Source organism: Trifolium pratense, linkage group LG2 (assembly GCF_020283565.1).
Source record: "Trifolium pratense cultivar HEN17-A07 linkage group LG2, ARS_RC_1.1, whole genome shotgun sequence".
NCBI classification, from domain to species: Eukaryota; Viridiplantae; Streptophyta; class Magnoliopsida; order Fabales; family Fabaceae; genus Trifolium; species Trifolium pratense.
In genome coordinates this window covers 18,903,014-18,924,179 of record NC_060060.1, presented here as the reverse complement: position 1 = coordinate 18,924,179, position 21,166 = coordinate 18,903,014, and the positions used below count along the sequence as shown (strand labels likewise).

At 34.0% G+C, this 21,166-nt stretch overlaps 2 protein-coding genes and 1 pseudogene across 2 annotated transcripts; 1 reads left to right on the top strand and 2 right to left on the bottom strand.

Moving 5' to 3' along the window:
• Nucleotides 1-7,615: 7,615 nt before the first annotated feature.
• LOC123904320 lies at nucleotides 7,616-10,292 on the bottom strand (annotated as a pseudogene).
• A 2,456-nt stretch (nucleotides 10,293-12,748) lies between these two features.
• On the top strand, nucleotides 12,749-13,876 carry LOC123903836. Its single transcript, XM_045953489.1, has one exon. The coding sequence runs from the start codon at nucleotides 13,021-13,023 to the stop codon at nucleotides 13,867-13,869; it is 849 nt and encodes a 282-aa protein (XP_045809445.1). The 5' UTR covers nucleotides 12,749-13,020; the 3' UTR covers nucleotides 13,870-13,876.
• Nucleotides 13,877-19,166: 5,290 nt separating this feature from the next.
• On the bottom strand, nucleotides 19,167-20,228 carry LOC123903835 (classical arabinogalactan protein 4-like). Its single transcript, XM_045953487.1, has one exon. The coding sequence runs from the start codon at nucleotides 19,961-19,963 to the stop codon at nucleotides 19,517-19,519; it is 447 nt and encodes a 148-aa protein (XP_045809443.1). The 5' UTR covers nucleotides 19,964-20,228; the 3' UTR covers nucleotides 19,167-19,516.
• Nucleotides 20,229-21,166: the final 938 nt, after the last annotated feature.

Sequence of the window (21,166 nt, the reverse complement as noted above, 5' to 3'; positions counted from 1 at the left end):
TGGACTAATTTACCTTTTTTTAAAAAAAAATATAAATAAATATTCATTTTTTAGATTCATTGAATAACTGATTTATTTCAATTATATTATGAACTCGGTACATCAGATATTCAATGAATCTAAAAAAATGAATATTTATTTATATTTTTTTTTAAAAAAAAAGTAAATTAGTCCACCCAAATTGGCAAATAACTGGTAGAATAAGAGGAAATAATTATACGTACATATTATCATTGACTTTCAAATAGAATAGTTAATTTATTATGAACTCAGTACATCAGATATTCAATGAATCTAAAAAAATATATTTATTTATATGAAATCAGAGGAAGTATACTATAAACAATAATTTCAGCATCGTGCAATGAATTGATTATGTCTCTTAAATAAAAGGTCATAAATTTAACTCTTGACTTTTGATCCTCGATGGTCAGAAATTTGATTTATGACCCCTAAATATAAAAAGAATTCAGTTGAAAGAAAAAAAATCTATGTATTTCACAAATTCTTCAATGAAAACTAATTATTACTAAATGCAGTAAAAACTTAGCTTTTATTTCATAATAACAAAAAAATAAAATCTCAAGCAAAAGATAAGAACTTTAAATTTTACATTTGTCTATAGTAAAAAGTTCAATAATGATAGGGTTGAGCCCTTGCGGAACTAAGTATAAGGTTGAGGAGAGTCGCGGTCCATACCAAATTTTTATTTTAAATTGGTATATATACATATTTTTGTTAACTATTATGGTATATATACATGTAACTATTAGTTTTTATCATAACATTGCATATGCCCTGGTGGTAAGGTAGTGTTGCCAATAACTTAGATAATTTATGTCATATAGATGATAGATAATTTATGTACAATTTATGTACCCAAAAAAAAATGATGCACAATTTTAAAGAAATATAAAATAATTTAATGTTATTAAAATCCGTCAAAAGATTAACAATTTTATGCATTTTTAGTCTCAAATAAAAAAATTAAAGTTCCGTTGCAGCCCATCCTGACATTTTAGTCTAACTCCACTACTGGGTAACTTACTTTAAATTTTTAGTAGTTAAAAATTAGTTGTAACTTGTACCAAAAAAAAAAAATAGTTACAACTAATTAAGAATAATGATTAATGGTGGCTTGTTAAAAAAAAATACTACGTACAAATGTAGTATCATGATAACTGACGAGTGGTTCTGCAAGTACACAGAATCGAATCCACTTGGATTGGTGCATTGGTATTGACTTGGGACCTGAGAGTGTGCTCTTCTTGAGGTCTGAGGTTCGATTATCTCTGTGCCAATTTGGGTGGGCTAATTTAACTTATTCAAAAAAAAAAAGTGCACAGAATCCCTACCAAATAATAAAGTGATAAGTTTATCGTTCCCACAGGGATTGTGCCAAAGTTACTAGTTTCGCTTATGAATTAGATAGATTTGCATTTGCTTTGTTCGTTTAGAGATAGTTGTGTGGTAAGAGTAAATTTCAGGAAAGTAAATGACAGGAAAGTAAATAAAAATAAATGACAGTGTGTGTGTGTCCACGCGAGGTGGTTAAGTGTGGTCGAATCTCTCCCTTACTCCTGCTTGGTGGTTAATAATTCCTTGTTCCCCTCTATCAGGATTAGTCTTCTAAAATAGGTTCGGAAGCACTCGTTCCCTATTTCTATTACAAACTGTTCAGAGCCTAGTTTAGATATTCTTACTCTGCTTAAATATCATAACACCAGCCGGCTCCACTTACTCGTTTAAACTTTGGTATCATAACTTTTAAGGCTCAATGTGTCACAAGCTGTCATGTGTGCCTAAACTAGTCCTAACTCTGTCTCAGGTAGACTTTATCGTTCTTAACTAAGCTTTTAATCCAATACTAAGACCTCAGATACTGAATTTAATGGTCTCATGTTGGACTTTAGCACATCGTCCTTCGTTCGGGATAACTAGCTTCGTTTCCTATCCGATATCCACTAGCTCCTTAGATTTTATTCTAATGTGATCAGTATTAAAATAAATATATAACAAGACGATAAAAGAGTTTGAAAGTAGAAACAATTGAATTTATACTCAAATTATACAAAACCAAACATTCGTAATGGAGTTCAATGACTCCACCTAACCTAGGAAAAATAAATTACAAAGGCAGGAAAGAAACAAACCTTAATGGCCTTAGAGCTATAGTTGTCCATCCTTGTCTCCTCCTTAGAGTTCTCCTAACTCTAGACTGAATATTCAATATTTCTGAATATTTTGGAATGAATTAGAATGCATAATAGTGGAGAAGGGAGACTCTATTTATAGTTTTTCAGCTGGGTTTGGGCTTTTTCTGCGCGTCCATCGCACCCATCGTGGTCACGATGAATCATATCGTGGTACGATGGAAGATTTCCTCAAGATTTTCTGCGTGCTTTTGCCGTCATCGTCGTGCCACGATGACAAGTCATCGTGGTACGATGGAAAAGATTTGTTGCAGATTTTCTTCAATTTAAACCGCCTTCTCATCGCGCTACGCTGGATCTCATCATAGGTACGATGGCTTGCACTGTTTATGACGTTTTTGCCCTTTTTTTGATGTTTTTTCACTTTCCTTGCTTCTAGGCCAAATATCTTCACTTTTCCAGATATTTGCTTAGGCTTCAATTGCTATTAGAACTATCCTAATTTACTACTAAAAATATCATATAATTGACTGTCATCAATAACGAAAAAACTAATGCTAACAAATGTTTTTTAGACATTTTGTTAAGAATTTTATGTTAAGAATATATTTTTAAAAGTATTTTCTTAAAAATTGAATAAGCAACATCTTATTTATAAAAAAAAATAAAATAAGCAACATCTTAAAATTCAACTTTTTTTTAATACATAATTTTTCTTTTATTTATTTTTTATTAGCATGACTAACAAAAAATAATCACATTTTTTAGTCTACAAAATTACTCGTGTTTCTACTAGTATATGCTTAGGTCAGGTGGGACAAGGGAGGTTCTGTTGTCTTGTTCACATAACTCGAACGTAGTTGTAAACACCCATGAATAGGGAGTATTCAAGTGGGTCAAGGATCAGAAGTGTCACAAGAAAAGGCTGAGACTGTCACATTCTGTTGCCCACAAAGCCCTTTCCCATTGAGTCATTGCTTACGCACGTTCCTTTTACTATATGAATCAATAAATAATGGAGTAGTATTATCAAAAAAAAATAATAATGGAGTAGTAGTAGTACCAGTAGTATTTGACCTAGTGGACAAATATTTTTGAATTAAACACAGTAAGTTTTTGGGACCATGCTAATTTTTTTATTTTTTTGGGACCATGCTAATTTTTTTATTTTTTTATTATTTAACGAATTTTTTTGTACACAAAAGATAAATGTTTTATAGAAATATTATAATAACTTTAGCATTTTTAAAAATATTTATGAGTTTTTAAATTTTTATTATATCAATTTTATCGTATCAAGTCATAGAAATTTATTTTCCTTTATAATCACATAAAATCTGCAACGAACATAGTGCAAATATTTAACAGATTTAGTCTAAATGGGTTGTTTTAGAGAAGAAAATTTGAGACATTGAAATGTGTTTTTCTCAAGATTTTTGATTCAAATTATTTTGATATCATTTTTTATTGGGTTTAGTCAATATAAAAACAAAACTATGACTTTAAATGATCCCCGCTAATGGACAGTGGGATTGTTGTCGATTAAACTGGGATTGTTGTCGATTAAACTGGATAACAGGATGATAAAAGAACCGGAGCAGATCCTTACTCTATAATATTACTGTAATAAGTTACGGAGGGAGTATAAAATCAAGATGTTGATAGTGGACACCCTTTACTGATTTTTTGACGGAGACAATCCTCTCCCTACAAATATTGTGTTGGGACCATTCTTGCTTGCTTTTGTAAAACTGGAAACTGTGGTGTGACTAAATAAGAAGAATCACAAAAATTCACGTGCCATTTATGGAGGTGCAGGTACATTAGTTAGAACAAGCACATATGTGGTTTTTGGACCCCAAAGACACCCTCTTTGTAAGAGCACATGGATTCTTGAAAATAAAGATTCGCGGGCTGACTCGTTTAACACGCAGCCCGTACGGATTTAAGATTAATTTTTTTTATCTGTTTATATTTTTGTCCGTGTGGGTTGGACCGTTAAAACCGCGGATTATGCGGGCTAAATCTGCGGGTTAGCCCGTGACCCGCCTTATTTTGTTTTTTTTGTTTTCACCCTCTGGTTCCTAGGGTAAGGAGCTCTAGTAGTCCGGAGTTCGCGACGAGTTCTGGCATCAAGTGGTTACAACCCCCTCCCAAATGCAGTTGCGTTGCGGTGATCGAACCGTGGTCATCCCTACCAAGTTCAGCGCCAATCACCCGCCTTATTTTTATACATATAATTAATTACAAAGTTTATCACTTATAAATAACTTGGTCCATGTCCAAATCCAACATTTTTAACAAAAAAAAATAAAAACTTAATCTAAACATAATCTCTTATTCTCTTATATAGAGAAGATAGATAAACTTAATGATATCACAAATTTTAGCTATTTAACAAAATAAAAAAATTAGGAGCCTTAATTGATTAAATGATCAAATAAAATTAAAAGACTAATTAGATTTCTATTTAGAATTAATTAAGTAATTAATTTATTGGATATGAGGTCAATATATGAGTGGATGTCAGAATGTTCGGAATAATGGGAACCCTAATTGGCAATCACCTTATATATATATGCTATGGTCCCCAATATACCATATATGAGCAAATAATCTTTTCTCCCCATCTGAAGAGAATTCAAGGTATTAGGGTACCGGTTGAGGAAGAACCATACAAGCCGTCAAACTTTCCTTTGTGTTTCAGATTACTGTTGAGAGACTAGAATTAATTCTTGGATTCGAAACAAATGAACACTGCATCTAGACGAGAAAACAAAATACATCGTACCAAAATAAGAAACTAAGATGAGAAATCAAAATAAATATATAAAAATTACACTTATTTAACTAAATGACAAAGAAAAAAAATTGAAAGAATGATTCTAGACTAAAATTGACTTTAAATTGTCCATCTCTAATTTCTAATAGACTAAAAGAAGAGAAAAGTAATATGGTTAAATTAAAAAGGAAAAAAAAAATAAAAACTCATCAAGTCTCAAATATGATAACTCATCAAGTTGCCAATACTACAAAAATAAGTTTTGATAGCACTTTTTAAAAGCGCTATTAAAAGCTGACCCGGAGCCCATTTAATAGTACATTTTGGTGAAATCGCTATTAAAGGTGTGAATGTGGATCACTATTACAACACTTCTTGGAAAAACGCTATTAAAGCTAATACTAATAGCGCTTTTGACATAAGCGCTATAATAGGGAAAATGAATAAAAGAAATTTGTTGTTGTTGGGTATCGAACCTTTGATCCTTTGGTTGTTGAATAAAAAATTAAATTAAAAAAAAAATCAAATTTTAAAAAAAAATAGACCAATCCCTGATCTCTTACTTTCCTTCGTTTATATACTCTCCATCTTTTTCACTCTCAATCATTCCTCACCCTCCATCAAATTTAAAAGAAAAATAGATCAGTCCTTGTTTTTTTTTTTTTTTTTGTTGATAGTCGAAATGACAAAGTCATTGAAAACTCACACACACAAAGTGGAGTGACCGGGATTCGAACCACGGTCCTTACGTCCGACACTAGCCAAATTTAGTAATTAGTTATTAGTGTTAATTTTTTCACCTCACCAAGACTTGAACCCTAAATTTTTACTCCCTAACCCCTTTCACCCTTAGCTAAAACCAGTTGTTAATCTTCAACTTAATAGAAATGTTAATCAAATGGCTAAATAGTTGAATGAGAGAATAGTTTAAAGACTTTTAAATTAATTTTAAATAACTGTTTTAAGGACTAAATTGATAAGAGTAATATTGTTTAGGGAATAAGTTAAGTGTTTATTCAATATTATTGTATCTCTACTTGTAAACTGAGCAAAATGAGAAAGTCCTGGTGTTTTGGCACGGATGAACAAGGCCGGTATTTCTCGTGACATTTTCAACTATAGGATTTGTAGAAACTCTTACGCTGCAAGATCTGATCTTATCAATATGAAGAAATGGAACGGCAAAACCATGTATGATCAGATTGGCCAAAAATTGTTTTTGTTAGGAATCGAATGAATTGTTCTTATTAGGAATCAAATTCAGCCTCTTCCAAACTATTCGTTTCATTAGGAGTTCATTAACCACTTGAACCCAACATCTTAATTTATTTCAACCTATGTTTACGTGAAATTGATTCTGTTTGAAACGCAACTTATTCATGATAAAACCACCTCTGAGTAGTCCACTCTAAAATTTCGCTAATTTTGTACTTGGTCACTTTGAAAAAGTTGAAATTTGTCAAAAGAAAAGAAGTTGAAATTGATTAAATTTACATCTCCATATAGTTAAGTCATTTTAAGACTTTTTTTTTTTTTTTTTTGACAAAACAGAGTTAATTCAATATTATGAAGAACCACTTTTTTAAAATGAAAAGAAAGAATGCAAAGGCATCACAGAGGAAACAAATAATTTCAACTTAGATTGACACCCTATGTACAACAACTGCATTGATAATAATAAGCCAAATGTGTGTCAAAAAAAAATAAATAATAAGCCAAAAATGTTAAATATAACTACATACTGAAAAATTTAGGAACTTAATCTTAGGAAAACCACTCAACCAGACACAGTACAGTTCATTGGTCATAGCACACTTTCTATAGTAAAAAGGCCTTTAATGGTGAAAGCAATGGATCTTAGCCAAGAGTAGGCTGCATCCGGATCAAGGTATAGATCACGACCGATTCACAAAACATTTGTCATTCTTCCTCGACAAATTCCTTGCGCCACGCCAACCACCACAGCCGCACAAACTGCAATATGATGTGATAATAAAATCATTAAACAAAGAAACAAAAGCCAGACTTTGTTATGTAAATTAATATTCTTCGAAACTCCAATGCAGAACTGGTGCAAAGTTGAATAAAAAATTCAAAATGTAAACAGGTTAATAGGCTCATTTTATTCAAAAGGAACTTAATGAATAATTAACAAGTAAACCTGAAAACCGATATACCTGTAACAAACTGAATAGCTCGGTCGATGAGCATGTCATAGTGCTGCTGCTTGCGGGTTTTTCCAGCTTCTGTTTCTGGAACGCATAAATGAGGATGCACAGCAGCAGTTACAATTCGGCGGAATGCACTATTCAAATCACCTAACTTCACACTGATTGGTATAGGAGCCTCCACTCCCATGGCCTGACTAACCTATAAAACACATTGGCATGTCAACAGTTGATCCAGGAGGATAAAGCATTTGCTTGAAAATTGCTTGAAAGCTTAACAAAGCAACCACAGAGATAATCTCTAGAACTGCATCAAACTTCCAAAATCTCATTTACAAAAATAATCCAGAAAAATGTAAATGCGCAAAAAAATGTAACAAATCCAACAAGAAAAATTAAGGATAAGTTACCCTAGGGTAGATCAAGTATCATTTACCCTAGAAATATCATCAATAGCATTTCTAGGGATGATATTTCTAGGGTAAATGTATAATGAACTTTAGTATCAGTGGTCACCTATCATGAACAAAAACTGCAACATCACATGAGGCCAAAGACTCCTTATTGGCCAGCAGCTTTGTGACTCCATCTTTAGAAATCTCTTTCAACACAAGAAATTTTTTGTTTTCCTGCAAACACAATAATAAGCCATGAATTGGAAGATACAAATGCCAAGACAATACATCAAATGAAAACTTTGGTGCGGGAAAAGGCTAAAGAACTGAAATGTTTTTCTCTGTCACAGTAAGAAGCTATTAAAAAATGTCAATCAAGTATCATTTACCCTAGAAATATCATCAATAGCATTTACAGCATAGTGATCCTCGTCGGTTGGATTGTACGCATCAGAATATGACCTGCATTATGAATTCAACAACAATAAGATGATGCTCAATAATTAAAGGAAGGGAAACATTTTTAAGAGAGAACTCACAAATTGCTTGATGCCAAAATGCCAAGTACAAGAAGTTATTTATAGGTATAACTCTAGAATCATTTCTAGGATCTTCCTAATGAAAACCTACTTCTAGATTAAATGAAGTACTTTTAGAGTTTTACATAGAAATCACAAGTAGTTCAAGATTTCTCTAATTTCAAATTATTCATCTGAAGTTTTCTTCTTCATTCCAAGTTTTGATATCAATCTTTGAATGTCTTCAAACTTTTCAGTGGCTTTCTGAAAATGTCTGCAAAGTTATATTATATGTTACCAGGAATATTTAAGGTAACAATCAAAATACCTTCTGATGAAAGAATTCAATAATGCAGATTTTCCGGCCTTCCTAGGCCCAAAAATGAAGCACTGCAATACATTTCTTTCTGAATGTTGTTTCCTGCGATCCACATGTCGCCTCCTAGTCACACGGATAGCAGTTGACGGATCACCAGGGTAACCAATGTACATCAGGTTCTTCACACTAGAGGTTGGGTTTAGAAGTGTCATGAGTGCCCACTGTCCAGGAAACATATAATATATATTATAAAAATCAATGAAAAATCAATGGTAATGCAAATTAAATGTTATTCGCAATGAAAAGATACACAGACTAGACATACAGTCATACATCAGGTAAAACTTAGGCAACCTTGATTCTCAAAACAATTTCCAAATAAAACTATCCATAGAAGCCCACCACTCTTCTACAAACATTGTTCAATAAAATACAAGAGGGACTAGAGACAAAGATAAAAAGACTTGTGCACCTTTGACAAAAATGCATCAAGTGATACTCCTCCAAATGCATTCCTTTCTACAGCATCCTCCCATGGGACTTCAATTAAAAATCATAAAATATCAAATAACCTTGTAAAAAGCCTCATTGACATTCAGACTTAGACGAAATTCATGAAAACAATGCAAATAAATCTACGATTAAATGGGATAATATAGTGAACTTATCTAGGCACAAAATATGAGGAAAGCAGTCTACCTATCTGGGGCAGTAGAAAATAATTCTTCAAGTTCACAAGGTTGCAATATTCCATCCTGGAGGAAGGAAAAGATATGGTTAATTTGCAAATTGTATAACGATAAAGTCAGTTGAGAAAATGTCAAAAATTGAATAGAGAGCAGCATGAAAAAATGATTTGTTGACATACAAAATCACCATCAAATCTATCAAAAATTGCCTCCAAGAAATCAATTGCTTTATTTGTCAATTCAACGCTCTGCAAACATTAAATCCAATGTGAATAGAATAAGATATAAGTTTCCTATTGTCAACAAATTGAATACAAACAGATTTACAATTCATTTGGAAAAAATACCTGATCAGGTGCACGTTTCAAATGTAGAATTAAATCATCAGCAAGCTTGATATCATCATTATATCCAAACTTCCGGAGCACAGTCCATGTTGTCTCAAGAGGCCCTTCTTGTATGAAACGGATCGGACATGAAGAAATAGAAATCCTGGCAAAGTAACTCCCCGTTCATTCACACCGTCAGACAATACTTTTTGCAAAGCCTTCTTTAATCTGAAGATTTCATATGGTTGCAAAGGAGCATTGAAACATTTAATCTCGCAGAACTGTTGCGTTATTAGTGATGCCGCCTGTTCTTGGCTGACCAGCTGATTTTCATATCGAAGATCAACCATACAACCAACCACTATAACTGGAACTTTGACCTGTTCATGAAGTTCAAATATCTATGTCAATCACACATTCTCTGAAAATGAAAATACAAACATTAAACATATCGTGTGAATTCTATATTGATAAAGTGTCCAATTAACAAATGTACACAACTTACAAGCATGTGCATATGAATAAAAATTTTACACAAAAGATTAGCATAAGCAAAAACAAGAAAAGGAGAGATCAAAACCTCTAATTTGCGAAGACAGGGGAGCCAAAATGTACTTAGACTTTCAAATGTGTTAGGCCGATCACATGCATAAGTGAGGACAATTGCATCAGCTCGTAGTAGCTCATCGTAAACTCGATCTCTGTCCCCCTTACTGCAACAAGAATAACAATAACAAGCACAAGAAGAATAATGTAAAATGAAGGTATTCAAATTAGGTTAAACAATTTCCAAGAAATAGCATGGATAAAAACATAAGCATGATATCTCATTTCAAGGTAAGATTGCGGTCTGTAAACTTTTACATACTTTCTTATAGGCAAATTGGAAACATAAAATAAACTATAAAGCACACAAACATCGAACATACCAGTAATCATAATGATAACTTGAAAAAATGGAGGTTAAATTGCACTTTAGCCCCTTTTGCAAAAGGTCGGTTCCCACTGATTTTGGCCAAGTCAAACGTGGAGAGTGACTCGCATGTCACATCAGCAAATCAACGTACATGTGGGCATTGACTGACGTGGTGACATGGCACGTGAGCATTGACTCGGTCAAAATCGAGTCAACCTTTGGCAAAAGAGATTAGGGGACCAAGAATACTAGCTAGTATGAGAGTTGGGGGCCAAAATCGGTGACTTGGTCAAACTCGGTGGGGAGTCAACCTTTTGCAAAAGGGGTTAGAGACCAAAAATGCTATTATGAGAGTTAGGGGCCAAAATCGGGGGCCAAAAAAGCACATTAGTGAAAAATGGAAGAAATTGAAAGTAACTATACATGTCATTGTTGTGTCTGACACTTAAATGTGTCAAACGTGTCAGACACGAACAATAGAAGTGTGTCGCAACATCACATAAAAACATAATTTAACATAATGTAATTATACAGCTCAAATAAAACCCTAAGCATTCACGACAATCACACCAACAACCATAAAAAGTAACCTCAACTCTGAATTTTAAGCCTGCGAAAAATTAACACTAGCCAAAATGACTCGCGTGTGCATACATTATTCAAATTTTAAAACGCGGCTACTTAACTAAAAAATGAATTCGCCCTTTCTGTTTTTGGAATTGGATTTCCTGACACAGTTACGGTTTTCAGCCGTCCAATTTAAATCGATGGCTGAGACGATTTGACTGTGTGATTTGTCTTTGTGATTTAGACCGTCCGAAGTATAACAACAGGCAATAATGATCCGTGTTTTTTATTTTGGTAAACCAAATGTATCATCCGCGCATAACTGCAGAGACTAATGTAGTGATTCTATTGATGATGAAGGTGGCAATTGAGACATATAAGCAAGCCTATAATTAGAAACTTGGTCAAACCTAAAATGCCAAGGTGCATAAAAGGGAATCACAGAAGTTTGAATAACTACATTATTAATGGATTTAGACAAAGGTTGTGAGGTAGCTTGAGAAGCACGAAATGGTGCATATCTATATGCAATCTATATATAGAGACCTTCAACTTGATTACCCAAACCAATTATTTTCATGGTATTCGATCAAGTCCTATAACAAGCATTTCTTATCAGAAAATTAAATGGAACAATGCAAACTGTGACACAATTTTGAAGCTGATGTGGTTGGGATGAAAGTCTAAGTGAATATAACACATTATGGAGATATACTGAGGGTGGAAGAGAAACATTACTAGTGTAATTTTGCCTAAAATATATGTATCATGTATGTATTTTGCTTTAGTTTGGATCAATTTAGAAAAATCAATCCAAAATTTCATCAAATCTAGCAATTTTAACAAAATGACATTAAAAAATATTAATTTTGTGTGGTTTTCAATATTTTTAAAAATAAATTGAGATTTAAACATCCATACCTCAAAGTAATTTACTTTAACGATAAGTGATTAAGGCAGAATTTCTAGTGCAATTGAAAGGTTTTCCCCAAATTAAAACACATTGAAATATTTGTACGTTGGACCTCTAGCAAAGTAATTTACTTTGATGATAAGTGATTAAGGCAGAATTGTAAGGGTTGAGTACACTTTATATTTCTTATAATTCAATTTTGATTATAAAAAAAAAACCTATTATTACTTTTGATTAAAAAATTCTATAATTATTAATTTACTTAACCATAGTCATAGTACAGTATAAAAAATTACGCCGGTAACCACACGGAATCCACTTAATTAGTAAAGTTAATTGTAAGCAGGATAACTTATTGTTGATCAGATCCCAAATTGATTGCAATAATACAAATTCTTGTTGGGGGCATCTATTTGGCTATACTGGCTAGCTAGTACGTGCTTGCTGATTATATTTTTTAAAAAAATCTGATCTTAGATGTCAATTTGCCAAGGAATTGAATCTATTGTCATATCAAATTAAATAAAACTTCATATAATAGCATTCAAAAGAGAAGATGAGGGTACTCACTTTGACTATATTATTAAATTAGTCTAAATCATTTTCTGTTTTTAAAATAGTTTTGGGACTATTTCAATATCCCAAGTTAGTTTTTTTTTTTTTTTAACAGCCCAAGTTAGTTTATTGTCTCCGTTAAAATGAGTAGTAATTCACTTAACTTATTTGAGAACCAGTTATAAATATAGAGAACAATTTAGTGGCTTACTCTAAAGAATTATAATTTCATTTGATTCTTATAAAATGAGTAATTCACTTCAAATGAGTAATATCTATCATTAATTAAAAAAGTTAAATATATTAACAAATTAAAAAGCATAAAAATGAGCACAATGTATTGGTACCTTGGTCAACCTCTAAATTAAACAAAATAATCATCTCATAGAAGGGTTGAGAAGTAATTCAAATGAAATTAGATACTACTTCTGATCTTGTTAGACGGATATCTTGCAATTAATTGCATTATATCAAATAGCTGTAAATTAGCATACTACATGGAATTAATTTTGCAGATCATATCAATCTTCATTAAACCAATTAGCTGTAAATTAGCATGCACTAGGAATTGATTTTGCTGAACTCATGTATATATGTGTGTATTCTGCTTGTATCAGAGATATAGAAAAATACACTCTTCTTCACAAAGAGTTGTTTTTCGTGTTATGGTACCAGAGCACTTTCTGGGAACCTAAGATCAACACCCTTCTGCTGCCATGAGTCACGAAGGCGAAAAGAGTGTTGATGATGAGCAGAAAAACATTAACGAAGAAGGAAAGAAGAAAACTGTTGGTGATGTAAAAGGGACGAGACGGACCATCTCTCCCTATGATATTACTCCCAACGACAATCCTGGAAGCTTGCTAACGCAAGTGCAATTGAAAGGAGAGAACTATGACGAGTGGTCACGTTCTCTCAGAACCGCGTTACGAGCACGAAAAAAATTTGGGTTCGTCGACGGAACGATCGAACGCCCAGAGAAGGGATCGGCAGATCTCGAAGATTGGTGGACCAATAACTCATTGTTGGTGTCTTGGATAATGAATACAATAGAACCATCACTGCGTTCAACCATGTCTCATATGGAAGTTGCGCAAGAACTATGGGAGGATATTGAAGAGCGTTTTTCAGTGGTCAATGGACCAAGAATACAACAGTTAAAGGCTGAACTTGCTGAATGCAAGCAAAAAGGATTGACAATAGTTGCTTACTTTGGAAAGCTGAAGAAACTGTGGGAAGAGCTGGCCAATTATGAGCAATTTCCGGTGTGTAAATGTGGAAAATGCACCTGTAATCTTGGCGTAGCTTTTGAAAAGAAACGTGAAGAAGAAAAGGTTCATCAGTTCCTCATGGGACTTGATGACGTAGTGTATGGGATGGTAAGATCAAATCTTCTTGCTCAAGATCCGCTGCCAAATCTCAATAAAACTTATTCAACACTTGTGCAAGAAGAAAGGGTGCGGACAATGGTTCGAGGCAAAGAACAACAAAGCGAAGCTATGAGTTTTGCTGTGCAAGCTGTTAAATCTCGCAGCAAAATTGACGGAAAGGAAAAGAATGATTGATGTAACCACTGCAACCGCTCAGGCCATGATGTGAAAGATTGTTTTGAAGTAAATGGCTATCCAGAATGGTGGGGTGATCGACCTCGTAGAACTGGGCGAGGAGCTGCAAACGGAAAAGCAATACAACAAGGTTCTTCATTGAACAAGGGGAGCAGAGGATTCATCAAAGCAAATACTGCTCATGCTCTTGTCAACAAGAGTAACATGTCCTCAGAAGGAGAACAAAGTGAAGTTGCTGGCCTTAGTGATGAGCAATGGAAAACACTGTTGCATCTCTTGAATAGCGCCACAACAGGCTCCGCCGAAAAACTATCAGGTATGCAATGGATTATTGACACAGGTGCGTCACGTCACATGACCGGAAGATTGGATTGTCTCTCTGATTTGAAGAATATAGCTCACTGTCAAGTTGGACTTCCAAATGGAAATCAAATAGCAGCCACAAGAGAGGGAACTTTGGTTCTCAGTGAAAAATTAAAACTGGCCCAAGTTCTTTATGTGCCAAACTTACAGTGCAATTTGATTTCGGTGTCCCAATTAATTGATGAGTTCAATTACACTGTTCAGTTCACTAATAAATTTTGCATTATTCAGGACCTCACTTCGAAGATGGTGATTGGAGCGGGTGAACAACGAGAAGGGCTCTATTACTTCAAGCATGTGGCTGTAGCGGCAACAGCGACAACAATAAATACTCCAAATTATCTCACTTTGTGGCATCAACGTTTGGGACATGCATCATTTCAAGTCATGAAAAAGATTCCAAATCTCTGGAATGATAAACAAAATAATTCTTGTACTAAAACATGTGATGTCTGCCTTCGAGCAAAACAAATAAGAGATGTATTTCCCATTAGTAATAATAAAGCAATGCAAAATTTTCAATTGATCCATTGTGATGTGTGGGGTCCTTATCGAACTCTTGCAATGTGTGGTGCGAGATATTTTTTGACTATTGTTGATGATCACTCTAGGGCGGTCTGGGTTTACTTGTTAAATGATAAGAAAGAAGTCTCTGTACACTTACGTCAATTCCTTATCATGGTAGAACGTCAGTTTGATATGCGTGTCAAAACTATACGTAGTGACAACGGTACTGAATTTACCTGTCTCGGACATTATTTTCGTGAGCATGGAATTCTTCATGAGACATCTTGCCCAGGTACGCCGCAACAAAATGGGCGAGTTGAGCGAAAACATAGGCACATCCTCAATGTAGCGCGTGCATTGCGATTTCAAGCAAATCTTCCAATTGATTTTTGGGGAGAGTGCATCTTGGCTGCCGGATATTTGATCAATCGAACTCCATCCTCAATTTTGAATGGAAAGACACCATTTGAATTGTTGTATGGAAAATCTCCACCACTCACTCATCTAAGAGTGTTCGGATGTCTTTGTTATGTCCACAACCAAGACCGTCGAGGAGACAAATTTGAAAGTCGAAGTCGCAGGTGTATCTTCGTGGGATATCCTTATGGTAAGAAAGGTTGGCGTGTTTATGATCTAGAAACAAGCGCATTCTTAATTTCTCGAGATGTTGTGTTTTGTGAAGACACATTTCCCTTTCACAAGTCTCTTAACCACCCTATGTCACAACCTTCCACCGCTGATATGTGGACCTATGATTGTGATAATAATGAACATTTGATTGACGGAAATAACAGTTCAAATGAGACGCATTTGTTTGTAGATGGAGTTGGAGACTCGGTTAACACAGGGACTGAGTTGTCTGACGTAAATGATGGCCAAAATTCTGCAGCAACCAGTGCTGGAAGTAACATAAATAATGAAGACAAGGGGGGATCTGAAAATATAAACGGTGAAGAAAAATTGGGACGTGGTCACCGAATTAAGATGTCGTCAACTAAATTGAAAGGTTTTGTCACTCATGCCGTATGTAATTTGAGCCCTTCTACGAGTTCACTTCCTCCCTCACAATCTTCAGGTACACCTTATCCGATAGCTCATTTTGTGAATAGCAGTAATTTTTCTCCCAAATATCAGTATTTTTTGGCAGCTATAACTGCAGGAAATGAACCTCGTACTTTTGCTGAAGCGGTCAAATACAAACAATGGCGTACAGCCATGCAACTTGAAATACAAGCTTTGGAAAATAACAATACATGGACTGTTGAAACTCTTCCTCATGGAAAGAAATCGATCGGTTGCAAATGGGTTTATAAGATCAAATATCACTCTAATGGATCAATTGAAAGATACAAGGCTAGACTTGTGATCTTAGGAAACAATCAAGTTGAAGGGTTGGATTACAATGAAACATTTGCCCCTGTTGCAAAAATGGTCACAGTTCGCACCTTTCTTGCTGTTGCAGCTGCGCGCAAATGGGAACTTCATCAAATGGATGTTCACAACGCCTTCTTGCATGGTGATCTTGAGGAAGAAATTTACATGAAATTGCCGCCAGGATTTCACTCTTCAGCACCGAATCAGGCATGCCGCCTTCGCAAGTCATTGTATGGACTGAAGCAAGCACCTAGGTGTTGGTTTGCTAAATTATCTGCTGCCTTGAAAAAATATGGATTCAAACAATCCGGATCTGACTACTCTTTGTTTACTTTGCACAAAGGTCATGTGCAACTCAATGTTTTGGTTTATGTTGATGATTTAATAGTCTCTGGGAATGATACCAGTGCTATACAAAGCTTCAAAAATTATTTGAGCACATGTTTTTATATGAAAGATCTTGGCATGTTAAGGTATTTCTTGGGTATTGAAGTGGCACGAAACTCTACTGGCATTTTCTTGTGTCAGCGAAAATATGCCCTTGATATCATCTCAGAAGTTGGAATGTTAGGAGCTAAACCTGCTCAAATACCTATGGATCAGAACCATCATCTTTCACTAGTTGATGGACCTCTTCTATCTGAACCAGAAAAATACCGTAGATTGGTGGGACGCTTGATATATCTTTCTGTCACTCGACCTGAGCTATCTTACTGCGTCCATATGCTGGCACAATTTATGCAGCAACCTCGGTTGCCACATTGGGAAGCAGCTCTTCGTGTTGTGAAATACTTGAAAGGAAATCCGGGCCAAGGTATTTTTTTGCGTGCAGATTCTGATCTCCAATTGTACGCTTGGTGTGATTCTGACTGGGCTAGTTGTCCTTTAACTAGGCGTTCTCTTACTGGATGGTTAATCCTTCTTGGTAACTCTCCTATTTCTTGGAAAACCAAGAAACAACATACCGTATCTCGTTCATCTGCAGAAGCTGAATATAGGTCTTTGGCTACTACCACATGTGAACTTAAATGGCTTAAGGAATTGCTCTCCTTTCTTGGAGTTTCTCATCAACGTCCCATGAAGGTTTATTGTGACAGTCAAGCAGCCATGCATATTGCTGCAAATCCAGTTTTTCACGAACGTACAAAGCACATAGAAGTCGACTGCCATTTTGTGCGTGATGAGCTCTTGTGTGGGAACATCTCCACTCATTATGTGTCGACACGTACTCAGTTAGCTGACATCTTTACCAAAGCATTGGGCAAACAACAGTTTGATTACTTCCTTGGCAAGTTGGGCATTCAAAATTTACATGCTCCAACTTGAGGGGGGGTGTTAGACGGATATCTTGCAATTAATTGCATTATATCAAATAGCTGTAAATTAGCATACTACATGGAATTAATTTTGCAGATCATATCAATCTTCATTAAACCAATTAGCTGTAAATTAGCATGCACTAGGAATTGATTTTGCTGAACTCATGTATATATGTGTGTATTCTGCTTGTATCAGAGATATAGAAAAATACACTCTTCTTCACAAAGAGTTGTTTTTCGTGTTAGATCTAAATATAAAATAAAATTAGATAAACAAATATTAATATATATATTATTACAATTTTAGATACTTTCAATCCTAAACAATTTAAAGATTGATTAATTCGAAACAATTCAATTCGTTTTTCTCTTTTCCTTTTCATAAAACAAAAATCCTTTTAACCTTGTTGTATCGCCAAGATAGGAACTCAACTCAAAAATATTAAGTTAGAAAAAACCTGCAATGCGCTTTATCATCTAAACTCTCTTGGATAATTTTTTTTCTCTTAATAAAATCTCTATTTCTTAGTAAAATTGAAAAGATACCAACTCGTTAATTAATAGCCAATTAAGATATATTGCATGCACTATCATCTTCCTTTTTTGTTTGGTGGAATTACCCATATCTAATCTCGATCCCTTGTCACCATTTGTTCCACTTAGTCTAATTGCAATAACAAAATCACACATTTAAGCTACCCTCATTAGTCAACAACTATTAACTTGTGCCATAATTATGATCCCCTATTTTGATCGACTCATCCATCCAACCCCTATCACCATTTACCCACCACCATTGGACCACTGCCATCTTCTTATACTCTAGATGCAACATCAATGATAAATAAAAAATCAAGCTCTATCAATATCTAACTTTGTACGTAGAATATATATATAGCAAACATTTATAAATAAAAAAAAAAAAAAAACAGAGAGAGAGAGAGTATATTGTGAACAAAGTTAAATAATTGTGTATACACATTATTTGGGGTCGTGGTAGTCAGTAGTCACACCAACAATTATTATTGAATGATATGAGAACAACCGATTGAAACAGATTTTCACATCTAACTTTGACAATTCTTCAAACAAGATTGAGGATAATTGTAAGTTTGCCTAAAAGGCCACCTTAGTTGCTCAACAATGTCATGGTTTTTTTTCTTTCCTTTCTAAGTTTCCTCTACTAATGTTATCTTATTCGAAGCACTCTAAGACATTAAATATGAACATCCCGCTTAACAAAGAATTTGTATTTTAATGTCTCATTCCCTTGGACCCATATCCTCCTTGGCTAACTATGTCAATATTTTTAGAACCTTCAATTCTAGAGTAATTAGCAAGAAAAATTATAAATTTCACACTAAATCTAATTAATGACATAAATTCCAAAGAGATTTTATCTTGTTTTCTAAGTACCTATTTTTTGTAGAAATTTTTTCTAATACACACTTTAATGTGTTATTTCAATAGTAAGAACTAAACCTTATAATTTTAAAATCAAGTTCAAATCTCATCAGGAACCGTTGTAGAATGATGCCACTTGAAATAATAAAAAAGTCATTTTTTCTAACAGTGTTATGAGATCATATCCATGATTCAAAATTTTAAAACCTATACTATAAATTGATCTACTCCATATATAAAAAGCTATCTCCATTCATGTAATACAAAGTAATTTAGCATATCCAATAAATAATTCAGACTAAAAAAATAACATAATTTCATACAAAATTATAGTAAAAAGAATGACAAACAGTTTTATTCTATGAATTAATGGATGTACAATGAAATCATCATCACGGTCATATACATACACGTGTGAACACCAAAACAAATTAAATCACAAAATAAATCATCATCATAATCATGAAGATCAATCTCGTCCGTCGAATCAACAAACACATCAACGAAAAGTATAAATAGAGAAATAATAATAACACATCAAGACGAAAATTAACAAAAAATAAAATACTAACTCAAATTAAAATAAAAAACCAGAGGATAATAAATCAAATAGATCCCGTCCGTCCGTCCGTCAATGAAAAGTAAGATCAAGGGCCAAAAAGCCTCCACATGGACAAATCTTAGAAAGCGATGGCGAAAAGAGCTGCAGAGAGAGCAGTTGCAGCAATGATGGGTTTGCTGTAGGAAAATGCTGCAGAGGGAGAAGGTGGGGTATCAGCTCCGCTGGGTCCGGGTCCTAGAGAGTCAGGAGTGGGTGCAGGAGGAGAGCCAGCAGTGGAAGGAGTGGGTGCTGTAGATGGGGTAGAAGCTGGAGTTGGTGCTGGAGGGGAAGTTGCTGGAGAGGAAGCAGGTGCAGGTGGTGTTGCTGTAGGTGGTGTTGCTGCTGCAGGTGGTGTTGCTGTAGGTGGAGTTGCTGTTGGTGGTGTTGCTGCTGCAGGTGGTTGAGCTTTTGGTGCTGGGGTTGCTGTTGGTGGTTTTGTTGGTGCAGCAGTTGGGGCTTGTGCTAAACAAGAAGTGGCTAAAAGACCCAAGATGAGAAAAATTTGTACTGCTGCAGAGGAAGCCATTTTAGGATGGAGAGAGATTTAGAATTTAGAAAGGAAAGTGGTGTGTGTGAAGGAGAGAAAAGATTAGAAAGAGAGAGTAGTGAAAAATGAATGAAAAAGAAGAGAATATATAAAAAGAGGGGTAAGGTTTGGAAGTGGGGGACTTCAAACAAAGAAGTGGACGGACAGCTATGAATGCATCAAAATAATAATGGCTTAAGATTCCTTCTCATTTTGGGTTTTAAAAAATTGAAATGCTACCTATTTTTTTATGCTCCTATGGAAATGGTTAAAAGCATCTAGTAAGTATTATATTCTAGTTCTAGAAATAAAAGAAAGAAAAAGTATTCTAGTTCTAGAAATAAAAGCTTTTTATCTTTTTTACAATAATTGAAAGCTTTTCATTAAAAAAAAATACTATAGTATTGAGATAATTATATTCTTCCTTTTAGTTAGCCCTAAAAAAATTTCTTCTATGGTTGTTGATCCTCTCCATTAGAAAATTCTTCTAATTTTTTCTTCAATGATCTCTACAAATTAATTCAATCTTTTTGCTTATCAAAAAAATAATGTTGCGCTAAAAATACGACATGGTATTCTATTTACTCATAATACGGTTATCAAAACATACAAATAATATTAAAAAAAACTAAAAATGTACTTTTGTTGTATTTTTGTTAAAAAGATATGTTTAAATAACATTTTTCATATGTTTTGATGAAAGGTTTTAGAAAAGAGGGATGAGAGAATGATCATTTATTATATTATTTTTTGAATTTTTTTTAACTACTAAATATATTTTAAAATATAGATTTAATCCTCCGAAATTCTTTTACAACTTCTTTAAAGAATGACAACGCAAAAATTAAGTATTGAACATCTCATTTTACGGTGAAAAATGCATCGCATGCAAAAATTGTTTGCATTGACAAAAATTACATAGCTTTATTACAAAAATTTATGAAATTACAATGATTAGTTAATTTCATTGGAAATCTATCTGAACACACTTTGAATTTTGTTTTTGAGACAATATGAACTTCATTAAAGAATGCTGTTATAAGGGTTATGTCTTTCGGTGTCAATGTTACCCCATGACTTAAATTAATTGCTTCTATACGCGCATATGCAATTTATTACTATTTACTTGCCCAATAATTTGCCATATGCAAGCAAAACACTACCACTTAAATTATGTTGCCCCCACATGTGCGCCAACCTTCT

Excerpts from the sequence above, each read along its gene's own strand:
- LOC123903836 (XM_045953489.1), top strand. The coding sequence starts at position 13,021 with ATGAGTCACGAAGGCGAAAAGAGTGTTGATGATGAGCAGAAAAACATT.
- LOC123903835 (XM_045953487.1), bottom strand. The coding sequence starts at position 19,963 with ATGGCTTCCTCTGCAGCAGTACAAATTTTTCTCATCTTGGGTCTTTTA.